Consider the following 25596-nt stretch of genomic DNA (forward strand, 5'->3'; position numbering starts at 1 on the left):
AAAAACTGAATAGGTCTGGGGTTGTAGCTCAGGGGTAGAACATTTGCCTCAAATGTATGGGGTACTGGGTTCAATCTTTAGCACCATATAAAATAATAAATAAAGTAAATAAAGGTATTGTGTCCATCTACAACATTTTAAAAAAGAAAGGAAGAGAAACATAATAGCTATAGAGATACCTGAGCCTCCCAGACTCTTGTGGCATTCAGTCTTAGCTGAAAATCTTTAATACTTTCAGTAATTTCTATATTCGTCCTTGTTTAACAACAAAATTTTCTTTTCAACTTGTTCATTCAACCTGCATTCCCTTTACTTTCAACAAAGACCTTATCTCACGAGGTGAGATAATAGAAATAATTAGGCAAGAAACCCTCAATTTTTAATCCCACACCTAAGTTGTTTATTTCTGCATCAATCTTTTGTTTTGGGTACTGGGAATTGAATCTAGTGGCACTGAACCACTGAGCCACATCCCCAGCCCTTTTTTGTATTGTTTTTAGAGACAGGTCTCACTGAGTTACTTGGGGCTCACTAAATTGTTGAGGCTGACTTTGAACTCACAATCCTCCTACCTCAGTCTCCTGAGCCACTGGGATTACAGGCAAGCACCACCTCGACCAGCAACTTCTGCATCTATTTTTCCCTCTCTCCTTTTGGTCTCAGAGGAAGAGGCATTGAGTCCCTTCTGTTTTAAGGCTAATCCTTGGTCCTTTCCAGTTGTATAACCTGGGCTTATCATTATTTATCTCCTCTCCTTCCAAAATTTTCAACTTCTCCCACTGTGCTGACTCCATTTCCTAAACTTATAGATAGATGTACTCAAGGTTTTTCCATCCTAAAAAGAAAATTCCTATAATTTCTAGCTTTTACTTTTCCATATTTTCTTTCATTATCAACTTCCTGATTTTATATTAATCTATTTCCTAGTCACACATTTACTCTTCAATGCACTATAATTTTAATCCTTCCCATTAGCACAATGAAGTTGCTATGTAAAAGTTAACAATAACCTCCTTATTACCAAACCCAATGAAAACTTCTTGGGTTTTGTTTTCCTTGAATTTCTAGGAGTATTTGACAATGTTGACCACTTGTTCTTAAAATTCTTTCCCCTTGGCTCAAGAACTCCACTGTCTTCTGGCTCTTTTGCTTCCTTAACAATTCCACTTGTCTCCTTCATCAATTCTTTCACTCAGCCATCCCTTAAATGTTTGTGTTTCCTAGGATTCTATAACTAGTTTGCACTCTTTCCTCCTATTTTTCTCAGGCAGCCTCATCAATGACAGTAGCATCCATGTATCATCACTCCCTAAATCTCATCTCTAGTTCAGATCTCTTCTTTAGCAAAACCCCACAGAAGCCAACATTTAAAATTAATTCAACATTATCTGCATTTCACCAAATTTATTCATGTTATATTCTTTATCCTGGTTAATGTTAACATCAGTACCCAGTCAATGAGCCTTAAACTTAAGTATTTTTTACTCCTCTTCCTCTTTATTATGCAACAGTCATCTAACATCACCAGTTTTGCCACCTTGAACCCACCCTCTATAACTGCTCTAACCCTGTATAAAAACTGAATGATTTTTATAAAATGTAAACTGATCATAAAGTAGTTTAATTTATTGCTCCCAACTGCTAATGAGAAAAAAGTCACAAGTTCTCTGTATGGAATACAAGGCATGCCTTCACTCTCCCAAATTTCCCAACAGGAACAGATCCTTAGCTTCATCGTCTTCCCTACCTCTTAACCACTTCAACCTCTGCTCTTGAACTCTGTATATACCAGATTCTTTGCAGCTCCTAAGCCTATGTGGAATTCCTGTGATTCAATGCTCTGAGACATGCATCTAGAGAATTTCTTTTCAGCTTTGAAGGCCCAGCTCAAGCTATAGCTCCTCTGTGAATTCACTTGTTCACTCTAATCTGCTCTCCAATGAAAACTATCACAGCACTTACCTCCTTTTACTGCAGTTACTGTATTTTGTGCCTGACTCCACCACTAGGTGAGAGTTCTTTTGGTTCAGAAGGCAACAGCAATTTCCATACTCAACTCTCAACTGCTTTCCAATTCAAATCATCCACATCATCCATTCCCAAGAATTAAGGACTGTTCTTTTAATTCTACAATATTGAACCTCTTGTCCTACATCTTCCAAGAAGGCTGAACCACATCAAAGAAAAAAGTGATAGTAGTAGGGAAGAATAACAACAGAGAGGAACAAATAGAAAGAGGAGGCACAGCTAGTAAGAGACTAACATGAGCACAAAACAACTTTGATTTTGTTCCTTTCAAATAAACCACAACTGAATGCATACAAAAATGAACAGATGAAGGCAAGAAGCAAGACAGGTGTACAAATAAATATGCAAACAGACAAATGGACTGGAAAGTAGATTACCTGCCTTGGGGAAAAGCATATTTGAAATGTATTGCAATTTGGTAAAATATCTGAAAACTCAGTTTTTCTTTGTTTTTATTGTAAGAATTGTGAACAGTCACAAAACAAATAGAATGATAATCTTGTTTCACCATTTCCATAGCCTAATTTGTCTATTTTTGATGATTCCATTACATTTTAAAAAGTCATAAAGTTTATTTTTCTAGGAAACTGTAAAAGTATATCCCTTATTCTCCCCGAAATTAGCTTTATATTTTAGGCAGTTTCTTATTCATCTTTTGTTTTCAGTGCCTAGCACAGAGTAGCCACCTTAATAAATATTTGTTGAATAAAGAAGAAAAAAAGCAAAGTGGGAATATTTCAAAGGCGATCTTGATATTCTACAGAGAAAAGAAGAGCTGTCAGTGTTGACACCTACCTCATTTAGGGCCACATGCATCTGATCTACCAAGAATACGTAAAGCTCACTGATAAATGTCTGCAGTTCCTCCTGGCTTTCAAATGACGTTGTCCTCAAATATTTCTCTCTCACAATCTTCACCACTGCATGCTGCAAGATATACACAATGCCTTTCATATAACACAGACCAGCACTGTGCTGATAGCACATCTCTCTAGGACTTCTCATCTAAGGTTCATCAGAACTTCAGATGGTGATTGTTTTCTCCCTGGGTGACACTACACTATCAGGTCTCTGGTATTCCTCTGTAGAACTTCTTTCTTTGACATCACCATTGTTACCAATTGGGGCAATGCAGGACTCATCCCATGTGAAGAGAGTTATGTACCTGAAGAAAATCTTAGCATTTGGCTATGTGTTAACTCTCTCATAGTGGCCATATGATTCAAGGCAGAAAGGGAAAAAGACCTGGTTTGAGTCCAGAGAACGGAAATCTGGTTATAATGCTTACATGTACAATCTCATAAATTATTTCACATTTTGGAACCTAAGTTTCCTAATTTGCTAAGTGGACATGTAGTTCTAGTATTCAGTCATCTTATCTATAGGAGATGACTGAAAACCAAAGACAGAAAACAGAAGTAAAAACTTAAAGTGCTACATAAATATAGTAGTTTCCCCTTATACACAGTTTGAGTTCCCCATGGTCAACTGTGGTCTGAAAATATTACATGGAAAACTTCAGAAATAAATAATTCATGAGTTTTAAGTTATGTATCATTCTGAGTAGCATAATGAAATCCTGAACGGCCCCTGCTCCATCCTGCACGGCCCTACTCCATCCTGCCATGGATGTGAATCATCCTTTTGTTCAATCGTCCTTTTGTTTCCATGCTATACATGACCAGCCCATCAGACACCAAGTAGTCGTCTTGCTATAAGACTGACCTTTGTGGTATGGCAGTGCTTATATTCAACAACCTTTATTTTACTTAATAATGGCACTAAAGCACAGAGGAGTGATGTTAAAAAAAAAAGCCATAAAGTTCTTCCTTTATGTGAAAAGGTGAGAGTCACCATAGGTATTTATGTTATAGAAAAAAAAACATAGTACATACAGGGTTCAGTACTATCCACAGTTTCAAGGATCTACTGGGGGTCTTGAAACATTGTGGTGAGCCACTCATGGGCAGCGTGTGTGTGAACAATAAGCGTGAGCACATGAGCAGACTGGACTGACATTGCCTCTCATTGGGCTGATGAGATATGTGTCCTTTTCGCTTGCTCTGCCTATGATCCCCACACAGCACCTGAGATAGGTGTGGCCTTCCAAGATGTCAGTCAATCTGCGACTACAAGACATCAGGAAGCTAGACTCAACCCCCTGATACCTGACTCTCTCTCACTGGGGTAGAACTTTCTCGAGTATCTTCCCCTCAATAAAAAGGGGCTTCAGAACTCCTCCTCCTCTTTCTTCGGCCTCCCTTGTGGGAGCTGGAGCAGAGGAGCCATGGCTGAAGAATCCCAAGAAAAAGATATTTTCTCTGTCTTGGTGTGGTTATTTCACGTCATACCCAAATTCACCTGGAGTGACCCTGAATGACTTAGTCATGTGATATGGCAAAACATAACCCCCCATAATGGGGGACTAATGCATAAACACAGCACATTGCTATGGCCACACAGCTGCTTTTTTCTCTCCCTAACCTAACATCATTGCCAGGTTTTATAGGAAGCACCTTCCATGCATCATATTATTTAATTCTCATAAAGAGCCCATGTGATAATATGAATATTGTCCCTCACTGTCAATGAAGAAATTGAGGCACAGAAAGGTAAAGTTATGTCCTGAAGGTCACTCAGCATGAAAAGGCAAAACCAGAATCAAACCAAGAAGTGATTATACCATCTATTGAGAATACCCTCTTGCCTCCATGAGCATCTACTTTATCATTTCCACGTGCTCTCTTTGTATCAATTTACTACAGAAAAGGACACATTGCAAATGTTCACAGAGCTAGTGTAACATAGCAGTTAGAGCCAAAGTGCCTGAATTTGAATCCTGTCTTTGACCTTTATTCTCTGTGATTTCGGGCAAATTATTTAACCAATTAATATTATATTTTCCCACCCATAAAAGGGAGCAATGGGGAGTACCTACCCCACAGGGTTATTGTAAGGATTAAAATTTGCTTGGCGTACAGAAAACATTTAATAAATGTTAAACATTATTAGTCAAGATTTTTGTTTTTCTTCTTTCTGGGGATTGAAGCCAGAGGCCCTCTAGTACTGAGCTACATCCCTACTCCTTTTTTATGTTGTATTTTGATACAGGGACTCAGTAAATTGCTGAGGCTAGCCTTGAATTTGCAATCCTCCTACCTCAGCCTACTCAGCTGCTGGGATTATGGGCATGTACCATAGCAACTATTTCTCAAATCTTAAGTGATTCCATGGGCCAGGGAGAGATTTGAATGGGAGACAGAATTATTCACAGAGTCAGTAACATTTTCTTCCTCCTAGAGCAACATGAAATCAGGTCCAAAATCTAGCCTAGCATCAAGTGAAGAATTCATTTCTCCAATACTCATACTGGTGATAAACCCAGCCTAATTCCCTCTTAAGATTGGGAGCCATCTCGCCACAAAGGCATGAAAAGTTAATTTCAGCTTACTATAAATTACTGCGATTTCTAAACTTGCTTGGAATGCCTGCCTAAGTGCTGGACCATTAATTTACTATATGCCTTTGTGTTATACTTGTCAAAATTCTGTTATCTGTAAGTTCTCAAGACACCTGACCTTTTTTGTAACTTTCTGCACTATAAAGCTGTGCTCCTGGAGAGCTGCGGAGCCATCTTCTGTTCCTGTGGTTTTCGGGAGAGACACCCCCCCCCACTGGTAGGAATTACAAGCTTGCTTTAATTTGATTTCAATTGGAGCTGATGGTCTTTTCTTTGCTTAGTGGTTTAACAGCTGGGAGTGGTGCCCACATACCTGTAATCCCAATAGCTTGGGAGGCTGAGGCAGGAGGATTGTGAGTTCAAAGCCAGCCTCAGCAATTTAGTGAGGCCCTAAGCAACTTAGTGAGACCCTGTCTCTAAATACAAAAAAAAAAGGGTGGGGGTGGGGGCTGGGGATGTGGCTCAAGCAGTGCTCGCCTGGCATGCGTGCGGCCTGGGTTCGATCCTCAGCACCACATACAAACTAAGATGTTGTGTCTGCCGATAACTAAAAAATAAATATTAAAAAATTCTCTCTTAAAAAAAGGGGGGGGAGGTTGGGGAATGTGGTTCAGTGGTTAAGCACCCCTGCATTCAATCCCTGGTACCAAAAAAACAACAAAAACAAAAATTCCCACTCAGAATGGACACTAAACCATTCCAAGACTGCAGAAGTATAGCTTCTACTGATATTCTATCACAGAGAAGTTAGCTGAACATAATCAGAGACAAAAAATGTTAAGTACATAGAGAAGGTGCTCCATAATATCCCACAGACAAATAAGTGAATGCTTTACCTTGAGTTGTTCTTTGAAAGCAAAGTATTTTCCAGAGGAGTTAAATTCATAATTGAGCTGGCATTTCTGCTCCTCTAATGTTTCACTGTCTATGTTACTCCCAACCTGTTTTCCAAACATTCTGTAGTATTCATCCAGAATGGCTTTAGAAATGTTCTTGATCTGAGTGTGGTAATCACTCACTGCCTAGAAAAATGCAAAATGTCTGGTAAAGTGGCCTTAAGAGGTCAAGACCATGGATTGAAAATCTAAAATTGGATCAGGATTTATGTTCAGTAACACTATAAATATAAACTACGCTTTTTTTCCTAACTCAGAGACCACTATCCAAGGGTTAAACAGTATACCACTTACTGTCTACCACTGATCACAAATGGAACCAGAAATGAAAATATGTGACACTTCAAACAGGTTTTCACTCCTTCTAGAAGACACATTGAAGAGTCCACGCCATTTTAAATGTATGCAGTCAACACCTTATGCTTTCATGTCAGTTTTTGCACTTGCCTTCTGAGCACCTCCTGTCCAACGGGTAAGGGGAGGCCTTGGAGGAATCATTTCCTTGACCCTGTATGAGGAAAATAAAATATAAAAATTTATTATATAGGGGCTAGTGTTGTTGCTCAGTGGTAGAGTGCTGGCATAGCACGTGTGAGATCCCTGGGTTCAATTCTCAGCACCACATAAAAATAAGTAAAATAAAGGTATTATGTCCAACTACATCTAAAAAATAAATATTTAAAAAAAACATTTATTATCTTGACTTTTTACAATAAAAGGAACATCAGATCTCATTAGTAATCTTTACCTTAACTAAATGTTAAAAAGCTATTTTTACTTTAAATAAAATGTATTATTAAAGTTTAAGGGGCTGGGGTTGTGGCTCAAGCGGTAGTGCGCTCGCCTGGTATGCATGCGGCCCGGGTTCGATCCTCAGCACCACATACAAAAAAAATAAATAAATAAAAACAAAAATAAAAAATTCTCTCTCTCTTTCTCTCTCAAAAAAAAAAGTTTAAAAAATTTATTATCTGCAGGTTTATGTTATCTCATATCTCACCTCCAGAGACTTTGGGTAGAGGAGATCTAAGGACTTTTTCCCTACTACATTTGAACAATGTGCTTCTCTATCATGTAAAAACCTATATGTGAACCCCAGTATAGTAACTGGTCTATGGACTAGACAGGAAAAAAACAGCTACTCAGAGTGTCTAACTGGTACTTTTGGCTATTTGCATCCTGTATTTACCCTTACACTCTAAAAAAAATTGCTATTGTGTGCAAATAGCTGCTTGACTGAGGGTTAGATTGCAATGGGTAATGATTTTAGGGATACTCAGTATAAGTCTCTGAAAGCACAAAGATTTAGAAATCTCAGTGATACGGGCAGGTAAAATCTTTTCTTTCCTCTCCATCTAGAATAAAAAGTGTATTCTTTATCAAAATTTAGAGAAGTACATAAGATTACAATAATGATAGCAGATTTTACGCTAAGAAAACACATTTTGTCACCATCAAACTACTTATGCCAAAACTTCTTCCTTCCATTTTCAGAAGATCTTACAAGAATCTAAAAAGAATAAAACAGTGTTTCTCCTATGTACTGATTAAGTATGTTGTATTGCCTTGATGACAAATTTGACTAAAGATACAGGGAAATGAGGAACCAATTAATGTGGATATTGAGGACAAGGATATTTCAGGCAAAAGAACAGGAAGTATAAAAGGCCTTGCTGTAAGTAAGAATGTGCCTGGCACATTTGAGCAATAGCAAAGTTTGTGAGAATTAGATGTACAAACCTGGAATTCAGGAGAGAGGTCGAGACTTGAAATACAAATTTGGGAGCCATCAGCATATAGATTTTTTTTTTAGCCAGTCTCATGGCTCTAAACAAAAAAACAAAAACAACAACAACAAAAACAAAACAAAACAAAACAAAAAACAAGGAAACAAGAATAGCTAGAAAATAAGTTCAAGGATTTTGAGTTTTGGGATACTCTAACATTTAAATGCTAGAGAGATAAAGAAGGCCAGGGCGGAAAGAATACAACCTAGAGAGTATAGTTGTCCTAAGAACCAGGTTAAGAAAGTCTATCAAGGAAGACTGAGTAGTTAAATGCTGGTTCCAGCTAACCACTAGATTTAACAATGTGCTAGTAATTGATAACCTGGATAAGAACATTTATTTGAAGATAAACATAGCAGTCAGCTTCCCATTATTATAACAAATACCTGAGATAGTCAACTTATAAAAAGAAAAGATTAATTTTAGCTCAAAGTTTTAGAGTTTTCAGTCCACTGTTAAGCAGACTCATATATCTTTTAGGTCTCTAAGAGAAGGGGGGTAATAGATCATTGCAGGAGCACATGATACAGCAAAGCTGTTCACCTAATGATACCAGATATCAAAGAAAATAAAGAGGAAGACTGTAGGGACACACAATCCCCTTTGAGACCTGAAACTCTAATGACCTGAATCCACCTACTAGGCCCCACTTCTTGAAGTTTACACAACCTTTCAATAGAGCTAAACTGGGACCAAGTCTTTCACACATGGACCTTTGAGGGACAATCTAGATCCAAACTATAGCAATAAATTATTGGAAGTGAACTACCAGATCAAAGGCTTAAAAGATTTATCAGTTTTTACTTAAATGACTATTACCAAATTGCTTTCCAATGGAGTTAGACCAATTGACACTTCCCCAGTTTGCATGAGAGGGCCTGTTTCCAAACCCCCTCATCAACAACAGCATGTTATCAAGCCTTTGAATCTTCAGCAATTAAAAACATAAGGCATTTCAGGGTAATCTTAATTTCCATTTCTTTTATTATGAAAGTCATTGAGCTTCCTTTCATATGTCAAAGACTGCTTTAAACTTATACATATTCTTAAACAGTGATATAGTTTCTGCAGTTTGGTACATACAGCCAGCAACCAAAGGCAATAATCTTTTATATTATTTGGAGTAATTGGGTGTAATTTTCACTACTATTTTAATTTTTTTTTTTTTTTGGTAGTGATGAGGAATGAACCCAGGGCCTTGTGCATGCAAGGCAATACCCCAAAATCATTTGGGATTTGGGTAAGGTAAACGTGGAGGAGAAATCTGCCTTTTATCTCCCTATGGCCTTTCTCCCCTCCCCCCAAAAAAGATTACTAATAACCATTTCTTACAAAAAGTTCAATAATATTTACATGTTACATAAGCATAATTTTAAAAAGTATTGTATATAGTTATGCTAAATGTATAAAAAGTCATGGGACAAAAAAGCTATAAAATTGCTTATGCATTTGCTATAAAATCATTAAGGATGCTTTTATCACTCCATATTATCTATGTAAGGGCCCAAAGGAGAAATCTGTTTTAGAAATTAATACCAGGGAAGCCAGGTGCTGTGGAACATGCCTGTAATCCCAGTGACTTAGGAAGCTGAGTCAGAAGGATTAAGAGTTCAAAGCCAAACGTGAATGCGTAACCAATGTGATCCTGCAATCTGTACACGTGGTGAAAATGGGAGTTCATAACCCACTTGAATCAAATGTATGAAATATGATGAAGAGCATTGTAATGTTTTGAGCAACCAATAAAAAAAAAAGAGTCCAAAGCCAGCCTCAGCAATTTAGTGAGGCCCTAAGCAACTCTGCAAGACTCTGTCTCTAATAAAAAAGGATGTGGCTCATCAGTTAATCGACCCCAGGGTTCAATCCCTGGTACAAAAAAAAAAAGCAAGAAAGAAAATTAATACCGGGGGGAGAAATGTGGTCTTAAGACAGGATATAATTAAGATCAGAACTGCAATTAATGAAACTGAGAATTTTAAAAATACAAAGGATCAATGAAAAAAAGAGTTGATTCTTCCAAAAGATAATAAGACTAATAAACCCTTAACAAAATTAACGAAAAGAGAGAAGACCCAAATCAACAAAATTACAGGTGAAAAAGGACATGTCACCACAGACACTTTTGAAATCCAAATGATCATTAGAAACTATTTGAAAATATATATTACAATAAACTAGAAAATCTTGAAGACACTGATAAATTTCTAGAAATATAGGAGATGCAGTAATGCATAAATTCTTTGTCTGGCTCAATCACATGATTAATCATGACATGACTAACCACCAGACACTTTGATGTAAACTAACCCCACATATCAAAGCAGACCCTTTAATGGAGAAACATGATCTTGCTCAATATTTGCCAATCCTTAAAGAAGTTTAGCCCCTCAGAGCTGGGGCTGTGGCTCAATGGTAGAGCGCTTGCCTAGCATGTGTGAGGCACTGGGTTTGATTCTCAGAACCGTGTATAAATAAATGAACAAAATAAAGGCCCATCAATGTCTAAAAAATGTTTTTAAAAAGAAGTTTAGCCCTTGTGGGTCATACATATATCACCTAATTATGTACCCTAATAAAAACTCAGCCTTAAGCCGTGGCAGCACATCTCACTGGAGTTTGTCTGCATTCTTGCACCCAATTCTTAGAGTGTGTATATCCAACTTTCTTCTTGAATAAGCTCTCTCTTTGCTAAAAATAGAATTATCCTTAGATTATTTTCTGCAATGGTGTCATGGACCTATAATTAGTGTGTTTTCTCATTTGTGATTAGAATTTTATAACTTACAGGGTTTCCTTCTTTATTAGATAGCTCAGATTTAATGTCTACTCATTAAAGTTCTATTTAATACTGCCTTCTTTTTTGTTCCCATGGCTTTGAGTTTTTAACTCTATTTCTAGATTATCATCACTATTTTTATATATCATTTATGATAAATATGCTCAATTTATCTTTGGAAAGGATCCAGATGTAAAGTTTAAAAGGTTTAAGGACTCTCTGGTATAAAATATGATGTGTGTCATTATAAACAGATAATTCTCCCTGAAAACATTCAAATTACTAATAAATAACTACAATATGGCTTAAAGCTAAAGGGAGAAACTGTCTCCATCAAAATAGCAAAAAACAATTTAATTATGGTATTAGTGAATATATGAAGAAACAGCAATCTCATACATCACTTGTAGAAGGCCACTGGAGATATTTATCAAAAGTTCTAAAAATATGCATAATAGTCTAATGTCAGGCATGGTGGCACACACCTATAATCCTGGCTACTCAGGCGCAAAGGTGGGAGGATCTAATAAAAATCTGGAGACGAAAAGTACAACTGATATTTTAAAAGTTCACTAAAAGGGTTCCATAGTAGATTTGATCAGGCAGAAGAAAGAATCAGGCAAGTTTTGGCAATTTAATGAGACCCTGTCTCAAAAATAAGAAGGGCTGGGATATGGGCATGTAGCTCAGAGATAGAGCACACCCAGTACTGGGGGAAAAAAATCCACAAGATAAAATCTATCACTTTTTTCATCCTTAAATTTGAGAACAGTGCTTCTCACATCAAGAAGTAAAGTCTAGATGTCAGAAAAACAACAGAGTACAAAACTCCAAAGTTCCACCCTTTCAAACACACACACACACACACACAAAAAAAAAAACAACCTTGAAATACTGCAATAACTCTGTCAGAATATTGGAAAATTGTCAAAGGTTCACAGCAATCAAGCAAATGTTGACTTAAGAAATAGGCAACATAAAAACGGTAGGAAGCTTTGTGGCATTTATACTTGCCTTTGCCCACCAAATCCCCAGTTCAGAAACAGTCTTAAAGATGGTAGCCTGGGTTTCCAATGTGGCATACTGGTCCCTGATTTTGGAGGTAGTATAACAGACCATATTCCCAAATTACTGTATTTATTTTAACCTGTCAGGGACTCCCCGAAGAACTGATGTAAGGCACTGGTCTGTGTTTTCCTTAGAGTAGAAAAGCATTGTTCAAAACCACTGTCGGGTTATTAAAAAAGCAGCAGGTGCTTGGGGCAAAAGATTAGAGTGGAGATATATAATAGACAACCTAAATCCTAGGAGGCAAATCTGGAGAGTACCTTTTGGAAATTAGAGCATTCAAAAGTACTTGTGTTTACTAGAAAATTTAGAAAGCCACATGCATGTCCAGGACAGAACACATTCTCTGAAAAGACCTGAGAAACACTAAGCTTTCCACTACTGATCAATTTATAGGCTCAGTGCAAGTATAAAGTAATGGCTGATGAAAAAATATGGTTAAGTATAGTTTGTTTGTTTGTTTTGTGGTGGCGGGGATGGAAATCAGGGCCTTGTGCATGTGAGGCAAGCACTCTACCAACTGAGCTATATCCCCAGTCTAATAGTATGGTTAAATATTAAAGAAATGCCTCAGCACAGAATCATCTACAAGGATTAGCAGAAAGTGGTTTATATTTGTTTTGTTTTGTATTAAGGTCCTGGCATTCAAGAAAAATTTAGTCAAAACACTGCCTGAACACAAGTTTTCTCAATACTAACAAACAGCAAACACAGAGGAAGGGAGAAACTTGAATTCCAAAGTCACCACAGTATAGTATTCAAATATTCAGTTTTCAATCAAAAAAATCATAAACAAAATAAAGAAACAGAAACATACGGCTCTTTCAAAGGAAAATATAAGCAGAAACTCTCCCTGAAGAAGCCCGGACACAGGACTTACTATACAAGGATACTAAATCAAACTATCTTAAATATACTCAAAAGAATTAAAGGAAACCACAAATAACAGATGAGGAGAAACCAGTAAAGAAATATATGAAGAAAATGAGACTATCAATTGCCGCAGTCTAGCTGGGCACAATTCAGGAGCCACTTGTCAAAAAAAACGAACTTTATTTTTAGAACCACACATGCCAAACAAAACAGCTCCTCAGGAAAAACCTTCAGAGCCCAACTGCCATCACCAGCTTCCCACAAGCCTCTCAACCTCCCCCACTCCTCCTGCTCTTTGAGGCCGATTGGCTGGGCGGAGCCAAAAAAAGTCCCCCAATGAGCAGCTCCATGGTCTGAAAGGGCGGAGAAACAGCCCAATGAGCATCACTGCAGAGGAGCCAATCAGTTGGCAGCTAGAAGTTGCTGGGGCAGCTGTGAGCCAATCATCAGCTGGCAGCTGGAAGTTTGCTGGCAGCTGGAAGTTTGCTGGCAGCTGGAAGTTTGCTGGGGCCCCTTCGGCTGTGGCTCTCAACAATCAATAGGGATAGAAATTATAAAAAGGATCTAATAAAAATCTGGAGATGAAAAGTACAACTGATATTTTAAAAGTTCACTAAAAGGGTTCCATAGTAGATTTGATCAGGCAGAAGAAAGAATCAGTAGATGTGTAAACATGACAACTGAAATAATTAAATCTAAGGAACATAAAGAAAAGTCCAGAGAGCTTAAGATATGTGAGATACTTTCAAGCTAACTAACATGTACATACTAGAAGTCACAGAAGAAAAGAGGAAGAGGCAGAATTTTCAAAAAATAATACCCCGAATTCCCAACTTTGATGAAAGACATGAATCTCCCCATCCAAGAACTTAAAAAACTACAAGCAGCATAAACTCAAAGGGATCCACATAATAATACTTTATATTCAGACTGTCAAGCAAAGACAAAGAGAAAATAACAAAAGCAGGGAGAACAGAGCAACTCATCACGGACAAAGGATCTTCAATAAGATTAACAGCTGGGCTTGGATTGTGGCTCAGCGGTAGAGTGCTCACCTAGACTGGCGGACCCTGGTTCGATCCTCAACACCACATAAAAAATAAAGGCATTGTGTGCTGTCCATCTACACCAAAAAATAAATATTAAAAAAAAATATTAACAGCTGATTTATCATTAGAAACCATGAGACCAGCAAGGTGTGGTAGCAAATATTTGTAATTCCAACTATTCAGGATGATGAGGAAGGAAGTTCACAAATTTGAGGACAGCCTGGGAAACTTAATGAGATTCTACCAAAATAAAATTTAAGAGGGTAATAACATAAAATAAAAAACAAAAGAAACCATGAGGGCAGAAAACACTGGGATGATGTACTTAAAGCCTGACAGAAAAAAATCACAAACCAAGAATTCTATATTCAGCAAACTATCCTTCAAGAAGAAAGAAGAAAGTAAGACAATCTCAGATAAAACAAGAGCTAAGACAAGAAATTCTTAAGAGAGTCCTTCAGGATGAAATAAATGGATAATAGTCAATAACTCGAAGTCAAATGAAAAAATAAAGGACACCAGTAAGGATAAATACAAGAGGCAATATTATTACAATTTTGGTTTGTGACTCTTCCCTTATTTTTAATAAATGAAATCATACAATATGTGACTTTTATGTCTAACTTTTTTTACATAGCATAATATCTTCAAGATCATCTGTGTTATAGTATATATCAGTATTTCATTCCTCCTATAGCTAAATAATATTCCTATATATATCACATTTTTTCATTTTTTAATTTGTTACATATGACAGCAGAATTCATTATAATTCATATTACACATATAGAGCACAATTTTTCATACCTCTGGCTGTAGAGTTACACCATTCATGTCTTTATACATGTACTTAGGGTAATGATGTCCATCTCATCCCACCATCTTTCCTACTCCCAAGCCCCATCCCTTCCCTTCCCTCCCCTTTTCCCCTTCACCCTATCTAGAGTTCATCTAATCATCACATGCCACCCCCACCACATTATGAATCAGCATCCTTAAATCAGAGAAAACATTTGGTATTTATTTTTTGGGGATTGGCTAACCTCACTTAGCATTACATTCTCCAACTCCATCCATTTACCTGCAAATGCCATGATTTTATTCTCCTTTAATGCTGAATAATAATATTCCATTGTGTATATATATCACATTTTCTTTATCCATTCAGCTACTGAAGGGCATCTAGGTTGGCTCCACAGTTTAGCTATTGTGAGTTGTGCTTCTATAAGCACTGATGTGGCTGTGTCCCTGTAGTATGCTGTTTTAAGTCCTTTGGGTACAGACCGAGGAGAGAGATAGCTGGGTCTAATGGTGGTTCCATTCCCAATTTTCCAAGAAATCTCCATACTGCTTTCCATATTGGCTACACCAGTTTGCACTCCCACCAGCAATGTATGAGTGTACCTTTTCCCCACATCCTCGCCAACACTTATTGTGGTTTGTCTTCGTAATACTTGCCATTCTGACCAGAGTGAGATGAAATCTTAGAGAGGATTTGATTTGTATTTCTCTAATTGCTCGAGATGTTGAACATTTTTTCATATATTTGTTGATTGATTGTATATCACCTTCTGAGAAGTGTCCGTTCATCTCCTTGGCCCATTTATTAATTGGGTTATTTGTTTTCTTGGTGTTTAGATTTTTGAGTTCTTTATATACCCTAGAGATTAGTGCTCTTTCTGATGTGCAAGTGGTAAAAGTTTGCTCCCAAGATGTAGGCTCTCTATTCACCTCACTGATTGTTTCTTTTGCTGAGAAGAAGCTTTTTAGTTTGAATCCATCCCATTTATTAATTCTTGATTTTAATTCTTATGCTATAGAAGTCTTATTAAGGAAGTAGGGCCCTAATCCAATATGATGGAGATTTGGGCCTACTCTTTCTTCTATTAGATATAGGGGCTCCGGTTTAATTCCTAGATCCTTGATCCACTTTGAATTGAATTTTATGCATGGTGAGAGATAGGGGTTTAGTTTCATTTTGTTGCATATGGATATTCAGTTTTCCCAGCACCATTTGTTGCAGAGGCTATCTTTTCTCCAATGTATGTTTTTGGTGCCTTTGTCTAATATAAGGTAATTGTAATTTTGTAGTTTAGTCTCTATATCCTCTATTCTGTACCATTGGTCTACCAGTCTGTTTTGGTGCCAATACCATGCTGTTTTTGTTACTATTGTTCTGTAATATAGTTTAAGGTCTGGTATAGTGATGCCATCTGCTTCATGCTTCTTGCTAAAGATTGCTTTAGCTATTCTGGGTCTCTTATTTTCCCAGATAAATTTCATGAATTCTTTTTCTAGTTCTATGAGAAATGTCATTGGGATTTTTGATCAGAATTGCATTAAATCTGTATAGTGCTTTTGGTAGTATGATAATAGTTTGACAATATTAATTTTGTCTATCCAAGAACAAAGTAGATCTTTGCATCTTCTAAGGTATTCTTTAATTTCTTTCTTTAGAGTTCTGTAGATCTCATTGTAGAGGTATTTCTTTCATTAAGTTGATTCTCAAGTATTTTATTTTATTTGAGGCTATTGTAAATGGGGTATTTTCCTCATTTCTCTTTCAGAGGATTTGTCACTGATATATAGAAGTGCCTTTGATTAATGGGTGTTGATTTTGTATCCTGCTACTTTCCTGAATTCATTTACTAGTTCCAGAAGTTTTCTGGTAAAATTTTTTGGGTCTTGTTGGTATAGGATCATATCGTGGGTAAATAGTGCTAATTTGGGTTCTTCTTTTCCTATCCAAATCCCTTTAATTTCTTTTGTCTAATTGCTCTGGCCAGTGTTTCAAAAACTATGTTAAATAGAAGTGGTGAGAGAGGGCATCCCTATCTTGTTCCAGTTTTTAGAGGGAATGCCTTCAATTTTTCTCCATTTAGAATGATGTTGGCCTGGGGCTTAGCATAGATAGCTATTACGATGTTGAGATATGTTCCTGTTATCCCTAGTTTTTTCCTAGTGTTTTGAACATGAAATGGTGCTGTATTTTGTTGAATGCTTTTTCTGCATCTGTTGAGATGATCTATGGTTCTTATCTTTAAGTCTATTGATGTGATGAATTACATTTATTGATTTCCGTATATTGAACCAACCTTGCAACTCTGGGATGAACCCCACTTGCTCATAGTGAACTATGTTTTTGATATGTTTTTGTATTCTATTTGCCAGAATTTTATTAAGAATTTTTGCATCTATGTTCATTAGAGATATTGGTCTGAAGTTTTCTTTTTTGATGTGTCTTTGCCTGGTTTTGGAATCAAGGTGATACAGGCCTCATACAATGAGTTTGGAAGTGCTCCCTCTTTTTCTATTTCCTGGAATAAATTGAAGAGTATTGTTATTAGTTCTTCTTTAAAGGTCTTGTAGAACTTGGCTGTGTATCCATCCAGTCCTGGGCTTTTCTTGGTTGGTAGGTTTCTGATGGCATCTTCTATTTTATCACTTCAAATTGATCTGTTTAAATTGTGTGTATCACCCTGATTCAACTTGGGAAAGTCACATGACTCTAGAAATTTGTTGATGCCTTTGACATTTTCTATTTTATTGGAGTACAAGTTTTCGAAAATAATTTCTAATTATCTTCTGTATTTCTGTAGTGTATGTTGTGATATTTCCTTTTTCATCACATATGTTAGTAATTTGAGTTTTCTCTCTCCTTCTCTTTGTTAACATGGCTAAGGGTCTGTCAATTTTATTTATTTTTTCAAAGAACCAACTTTTTGTTTTGTCAATTTTTTCAATTTATATGTCAAGATCTTTGTAATGTTTTGAACAACTAATAATAAATTTTTTTCAATTGTTTCTTTTGTTTCAATTTCATTTATTTCAGCTCTGATTTTAAAATATTTCCTGTCTTCTGCTTTTGGTGTTGATTTTTTCTTCTTTTTCTAGGGTTTTGAGATGTAATGTTAGGTAATTTATTTGTTGACTTATTCTTTTAAGGAATGAACTCCATGTAATGAACTTTCCTCTTAGTACTGCCTTCATGGTGTTCTCTCTTCTTCACTAAGTGATTACTTTGCTCATTGGGCTGTTCTCTCTTCTTCACTAAGTGATCACTTTGCTCATTGGGCTGCTTCCCTGCCCTTTCAGACCACGGAGCTGCTCATTGGGGAACTTTTTTGGCTCTGCCCATGCGACCCAGCCAATTGGCCTCAAGAGCAGGAGGAGTGGGGGAGCAGGAGGAGTGGGGGAGGTGGAGAGGCTTGTGGGAAGCCGGTGGTGGCAGTTGGGCTCTGAAGGTTTTCCTGAGGAGCTGTTTTGTTTGGCATGTGTGGTTCTAAAAATAAAGTTCGTTTCTTTTGACAAGTGGCTCCTGAATTGTGCCCAGCCAGACTGCGGCACTCACAAAGAAATTTATAGTTTAAATATATACATTGAAAAATAAGAAAACTCTCAAATCAACAACCTAACTGTACACCTTAAGGAAGCAGAAAAAGAAGTGCAAACTATGCTGAAAGCTAGTAGAAGCAAGAGAATTAATCAGATTGGAGAAAAAAATATCTAATAGAAAAACAATAGGGGAAATCAATGAAATACAAATGCAGATTTGTGGAAAAGATCAACAAAATTGACAAATCTTTAGCAAGTCTAAGAAAAAAAAAGGAGGGAAGATTCAAATCTCTAAAATTAGAAATGAAAGTGCTGGTGCATGCCTATAATTCCAGACTTGGTAGGCCCAGTCAGGATCACAAGTTCAAGGCCAGCCTCAGCAATTTAGCAAAGACCTAAGCAGCTTAGCAAGATCCCCATCACAAATTAAATACATTAAAAAGGGCTGGGGATGTGGCTCTATGGTTAAGTGTCCCTGGGTTCAATCCCTAATGCAAAAAAATAAAATACTTTCCAACAATTTGGATAATCTAGATGAAATACACAACTTCCTAGTAATACACAAGCAAAAATAATTTTTAAGTATTACATTTATGTCTAGGCAAGGTGGCACATGCCTGTAAACCCAAGTACTCAGGAGGTTAAGGAAGGAGGATGGCAAGTTTGAGGCTAGCCTAGTAACTTAGGAAGAATCTGTCTCAAATAAAAGATTTGGCGTGTGTAGCTTAATGGTAAAGTTTCTCTAGATTCCATCCCTAGTACCCACCCCTCAAATTACCTATAGGTATGTGGGGTGTGCGTGTGTGTTTGTGTGTGTATGTGTGTGTGTGTGTGTGTGTAAGTAATATGGGAGGCTTTAAAATAACTCCAAAAGGATAAATACAAAAGGAATTAAAAATGGTTATCGTATAAAGGTGTATTAAAAACTGTAATGCAAAAAAAAGAAAAAATGTTTAAAATGAACATCAGCTGTTATCAGAAACATAAAATGAGTTATTAAAAACAAAAATTCATTTAAAAATGGTTATCACCAGATGAGTAGAAAACCTACGTGTTTTCTTTCTTTCTTTTTTTAATTTTTAAATACTTTTATTTTTTTAGTTATTGGCGGATACAACATCTTTGTTTGTATGTGGTGCTGAGGATCGAACCCGGGCCGCACGCATGCCAGGCGAGCACGCTACCACTTGAGCCATATCCCCAGCCCAATGTTTTCATACTTTCTTGCCCATCTTGGTTTTCTAAAATTTTTTGTAATAAGCATATAATGCTTTTGTAATAAGGAAATAACAATAGCAAAGGAAATTCCACCTGGAAAAAAAAAAACATAAAACTCCTGATTAACCTGGGGAAATTACATTCATGGGGATAAACGGATTTCCTCCTATTTAAACCTAAACTGCTTGTATTAAACAAGTATGAGAACCATTGCTACATACCTTCTGGCTAGCTCCTCTGGCATTCGCTTTGGAACCAAAGCTTTGTCTAGCTGAATCTCCAACACAATGTATGTCCCTGCTTCAAAATATTGCTGTAAAGACATTTTTTCTTATTTGGTATTTTCAGGAAAAAAATATTTAAGAGAAAATTTTAGTAACATAAGAGAATATTTACAATATTCTGAGTGAGAAAATGCACATAAAATCACATACATAGCTTGATCTTAACTGTTAAAATCTTTCCTACATAGAAAAATAACTGAAAAGGAATATAGTAATAGTGGTTATCTCATGGATGAAAAGGTTTCCACTTTTATTCCTGGAAATTTCTACCTCAGTTGAAGACCCATTGAACTTATCCCATAACTTCTCTTGAAATTCTTTTAAGTAAATGTCCTTCTTTCTTCTAGCAATCTTCTTTAGTGTGTCCTGCAAAAATATTCTTTTCATAATCTTTTTATATTCCCATTCACAATCTCCTCATTACCATTTATGAACCCTAACTGCTGAATAATTCTATCTAGATTTTTGCTAGTATCCTAAATACAACACGTCCAAATTTATCGACCTCTCTGGACTTTTCTCTTTATGGCATTTTCATCCTTCCAGAAAATAAGGCTTGAAATCTTAGTTATCTTTATCTTTTCTTCATCAACAAACCCAAAGCTTCTGAGTTCCAAACATCTTGCTTCTCCAGGTTTCTGACTTCTTTATACTACATTACCTGCCCTAAATCAAATCGTCATCAATACCTTGTGAAAAACCTACTATCATAGAGAGAAATCTCAGAAAACTTGGAATAGAACTACCATTTGACCCAGTTATTTCGCTCCTCAGCAAATACCCAAAGAACTTAAAGTCAGCATACTACACTAACACAGCCACATCAATGTTTATAGCAGCTCAATTCACAATAGCTAGCTATGGAACCAACAGGTGAATGGATAAAGAAAATGTGGTACATATACACAATGGAATACTACTCAGCCATAAAGAAGGCATTTGCAAGTAAATGGATGAAACTAGAGACGACCATGCTAAGTGAAATAAGCCAATCCCAAAAAACTAAAGGCCAAAACAAATGTTCTCTCTGATATGCAGATGCTGACTCACAATAAGCAGAGGGCAGGCCTTGGGGAGGGAAGAGTCCAGTTCATTGGATTAGACAAAGAGGAATGAAGGGAAGGGAGGGGGCATGGGAATAGGAAAAACATTAGAATGAATCAGACATAACTTTCCTAGTTCATGTATGAATATACCACCAGTGAAACTCTGTATCATGTACAACCACAAAAATGGAAGTTATACTCCATGTATGTTTGATATGTCAAAATATATTCTACTGTCATGTCTAACTAAAAAGAACAAATTAAAAAGAATTAAAGTCAGCATACTTTAGATATGCATTCATACCCATGTTTATCACAGCATAATTCACAATAGCCAAGTTATGGAATCAGTCTAGGTGTCAACAAATGAATCAATAAAAAAAATGTGGTGTGTGTGTGTGTGTGTGTGTGTGTGTAGATATAAATATAAAATTTTATTTAGCCATAAAGAAAATTAAATTATGTCATTTGTAGGAAAATGGATGTAACTGCAGAAGATAATGTTAAGTAAAATAAGTAAAGACTCAGAAAGAAAAGTATCATGTTTTCTCTCATATGTGGAAGCTAGTGGGGACAAAAAGGGGAAGAGAGGGGAAAAGAATGTCATAAAAGTAGAAGGAAGAGAGCTGGGCTTATAGCTTGGTGGCAGAGTGCTTGCCTACTACTGATGAGGCACTGGGTTCAATCCTCAGCACCAGATAAAAACAAATAAATTAGATTAAGGTTAAATTCTAAAAAAGAAGGAGAAGAAGAAAGAAAGTAGAGGGAAGACCAATAGGGTAGTGGAAGGAGACCAGGGGGAGGGTGGAAGAGGAGGTAAGGAAAGTTACTAAGGAGAGAAGGTGAGCAAATAAAACATTACCCATGTACCAATACACCATGATGAAACCCAACATTCCATATAATATGCACCAATAAAAATAAACGAATAAAAAAACCTTTAATATGAGTCTCCAAGATGAAGCTCAAGAATTCCTCATTACCTACAGAATAAAGCTCAAATTTTTTAGCAAGACTCGTTTTCCCACAACTTCACTCTGCCTCTCTTCCCACCTTTTTCTAGAACCTGTCCTTTCTTTTCATTCCTCTATACCAGACAGAATTGACTGATGTACTCTAAATTCTACTCTTATAGGTTTTCTTTGTGCTTTCACTCAAGCTATCCCCTGGCCATGCAATGCCTCTTATTTCATATTTATTAAGCAAAGAGTTCTTTCTTTTACTACTTAGTTTAGATAATCACCTCTTTGATGAAGCCTTCCCTGAGACAGTCCTATCCTAACAGATATTAATTGTTGACTCATTTGAGCCCACAAAAAACTTATATTTGTACCTGTATCATAGCACTTAACAAAATTAGGCATTATGGTTAGATTTGTACCAATCCATTTCTCCTACCAAACAGCTGAGTGTTCCTGAGGGCAAAAGAATAAATACTGCAGATGATATATCTTTGCATCCCTGCTTAATACAGTAGAATTAATGAAAAAAAAAATTTGCTAGAAAGGGCCTTAAAATTAATTTGATACCAACTCACTTTACAGATTCTTAAGAAGACAAAAAGATTTGTCCAAGGTCATAACCTAGCCATGAGCAAATATAGGAGGTAGGTCAGATTCCCTGTCCTGAGCCTTTTCCACTATAGCTGTCTTGTTCAGTAAAGGTCTGATGAATTTAAACTTAATTTTCCAAAATTTTATGCATAGTTACCTGTCCTTCTGCATTGTGGCTTAGAAGAGGTTCACCTTCCAAAGGAGTATCTGAACTCTGAGATTTTATACTAGGAGCCTGCTGAAAGAAAATGAACATACTTCAAAAACTGAATCCTTAACATGGCCTTCATTGTGACAGGAATGATGATCATTACAATACATCAAAATAAAAACTATATTGATACAATTCACCAAATGAGAAATCAGTGCGAGCCTTCGGCAGTAAGAAAACAGACAAAATCAACTTTTCAAGAACCTACCACATCCCCAGGCTTAATCTTTCCATCTATGTCTTTTTCTTTGACTGTTTTATCTTCTTTCAGATTCTTAGAAACAACTGGTTTGGTCAGTGGAGAATTAATTCCTCCTACTTTATTATTCTGATTCAAATGATGACCAGTATCTCGGAACAAACTGAATGACAATTTGGTCTGAAAAGAAGACAAAAAAACATAATGAAACACAGGCAAATAAGACAAACTTGAAGGCATCATTTAGTGTTCCAGAAAATTTCAACATCATAGACTCAGAGAAAGGACCTGAAAAGCTACACTGTATTTCTCTACTTCTAGAACATGTAAGGTCACCATGGAAAGTTAGCTGCCTACCATATTACTTTTAAGTTTTAAGGGGAGACCTTATGAACTAACTCGATTCTGGTATCTCATAACTCAGAAAGCATTTTATCTTCAACATATAATTTCAAATTAATTTTAAATGGTAGAATTAATTTCCACACAAAAACAGTATCTAAATACTGCTCATCAATTAAATTAGAAGATTAAGGCAAGTTTAAAGTCTTAAGTAAAACATTTGTATGGTTTAATTTATTTTTTTTAAGAGAGAGTGAGAGAGAGAGAATTTTTTTAATATTTTATTTTTTCTTAGTTCTCGGCGGACACAACATCTTTGTTGGTATGTGGTGCTGAGGATTGAACCCGGGCCGCATGCATGCCAGGCGAGCGCGCTACCGCTTGAGCCACATCCCCAGCCCATTTGTATGGTTTAAACTATAGGTAAATAAATTGAAAAAAAATCTTACTACCATTTAGAAAAATTTTTTTGTAGTTGTAAATGGACAGAATACCTTTATTTTATTTGTTATGTGGTGCTGAGGATCAAACCTAGTGCCTCATGTGTGCTAGGCAACCGCTCTGCCACCAAGCTACACCCCAGCCCCTTATCACCAAGTTTTAAGTTAAATAACATGGATGTTTCTCAAAATAATTTAAGCTGAGTGAAGAAAGCTAGAACACCACCCCCGACCCCTGGACAAAAGTGGACAGGAAAACAGAGATAGGACAAAGGAATAACAAAGGACATGAGAACATTTTATGAGATAATATGCATATTTATTATCTTGATTGTGGTGATAGTTTCACAGATGTGTATTTTACATACACATCAAAATTTTAAATTGTACACTTTAAACATGTAGAGTTTATTATTTATCAATTATACCTTAATAATGATATTAAAAAGAAAATCTAACTATTAAAGAAAAATTATGAATACTAAAAAATCACTCATAATCCTACCACCTCTACCATAGGCACTGTATGCAAAGTTTCAAAGGTGCAAAGTTTTTCAAATTTTCACAACTCTAGGTTATGTTGTACCATGAGACTATTTCATGTAAGTGATAACTGCAACAATATGTAGCCTTTTGTGTCTGCCTTCTTTCATTTAGTCTAATATTTTTTTTAAAGAGAGAGTGAGAGAGGAGAGAGAGAGAGAGAATTTTTAATATTTATTTTTTAGTTCTTGGCGGACACAACATCTTTGTTGGTATGTGGTGCTGAGGATCGAACCCGGGCCGCACGCATGCCAGGCCAGCGCGCTACCGCTTGAGCCACATCCCCAGCCCTAGTCTAATATTTTTTAGGTTCATTTATGTTATAGCATGTATCAGTGGTTTATTCTTTTTTTTTTCTTTAATTATTTTATTGTTGGTTGTTCAAAACATTACATAGTTCTTAATATACCATATTTCACAGATTGATTCAAGTGGGTTATGAACTCCCATTTTTACCCCGTATTTCTTTTTTTATTTTATTTAGTTAGCTAGTATTGGGAATTGAACTCAGAATCAACATCCCAGAGGGATGACTGGCTACATGATCAAGAAAAAAGTCAATTTTATATTTACTTACTAGGAAAGTGATCTTTTATAAAATATAAGAAAAATTTTTATTATTTCATCATTATTATGACAACTATTTTTCAATTACAAAAATCATGAAAGACCCATCATTTATTTGCATACTAAGTGAAAAGTAAACTCTATATCAGTTTCCTTTGAACCAGAAATCACACTTATAGGGATTTATCTGGAAGAAATAATTTAATAGGACCAAAAAGTTTATACACAAAAAAATTCCAAAGGAATCTATAATAATAAAAACTAAAAATATGAATGTCTCTGAATAAAAAAAAGGTTTAGTAAATTACAGTAAATAAAAATGATAAAATATATATCCATTAAAAATAATTAGCAATGCTTTGTAATATATGAAAGAAAGAATTCAAAAGTGTTACATATAGCATAGATCAAAATAAATTTCAAGGGCTGGGATATAGCTCAGTTGGTAGAGTGCTTGCCTCACATGCACAAGGCCCTAGGTTCAATCCCCAGTACCAAAATAAATAAATACATAAATAAATTTCAAAATAAAATAAATGTTATATGACTTTATTAAAATAAATTGTGATAACTATAAACAGAATGAGATATTAATTAAAGATATGAATTAAGACTTCCTAGGCTCAAAGGAAAGATTTTGATTACCAAAAATTTAAAGTTTCTATATGTAAAAGAAACCATGGTAAATTAAGTTACAATATAAATTTTAAAATATGGATAATATCAGAAAACATGTGAAAAAGATACCTATAATTCCTAATATATAAAGCAGCTTTTTTAAACATAAGAAAAATACACCAATGGGCAAAGTACATGAAGTGGTTCATGAAAGCAATGCTAAAGGTTAATAAAAACAAGAAACACTTAGTAATCAAATAAATGTAGCTTTAAATGACAATGTTATCATTTTACTCTTAAAAT

The 25596-nt window shown here is 35.9% G+C and overlaps 1 protein-coding gene across 1 annotated transcript in view; it reads right to left on the reverse strand.

Annotated features, from left to right (window-relative positions):
* Nucleotides 1–25596, reverse strand: part of CFAP70 (cilia and flagella associated protein 70) — a 96779-nt gene that overhangs the window by 40032 nt on the left and 31151 nt on the right. The window contains exons 11-16 of the mRNA XM_081267827.1: nt 22793–22963; nt 22531–22611; nt 19712–19803; nt 6828–6892; nt 6325–6506; nt 2824–2955 (exon numbers count right to left, since the gene is read on the reverse strand). Coding sequence (XP_081123953.1) covers nt 2824–2955; nt 6325–6506; nt 6828–6892; nt 19712–19803; nt 22531–22611; nt 22793–22963 — 723 coding nt within the window. The remainder of the gene's footprint in view (nt 1–2823; nt 2956–6324; nt 6507–6827; nt 6893–19711; nt 19804–22530; nt 22612–22792; nt 22964–25596) is intronic.

The sequence above is a fragment of the Spermophilus citellus genome (assembly GCF_964194105.1).
Source record: "Spermophilus citellus genome assembly, chromosome: 15".
Taxonomy (NCBI): Eukaryota; Metazoa; Chordata; class Mammalia; order Rodentia; family Sciuridae; genus Spermophilus; species Spermophilus citellus.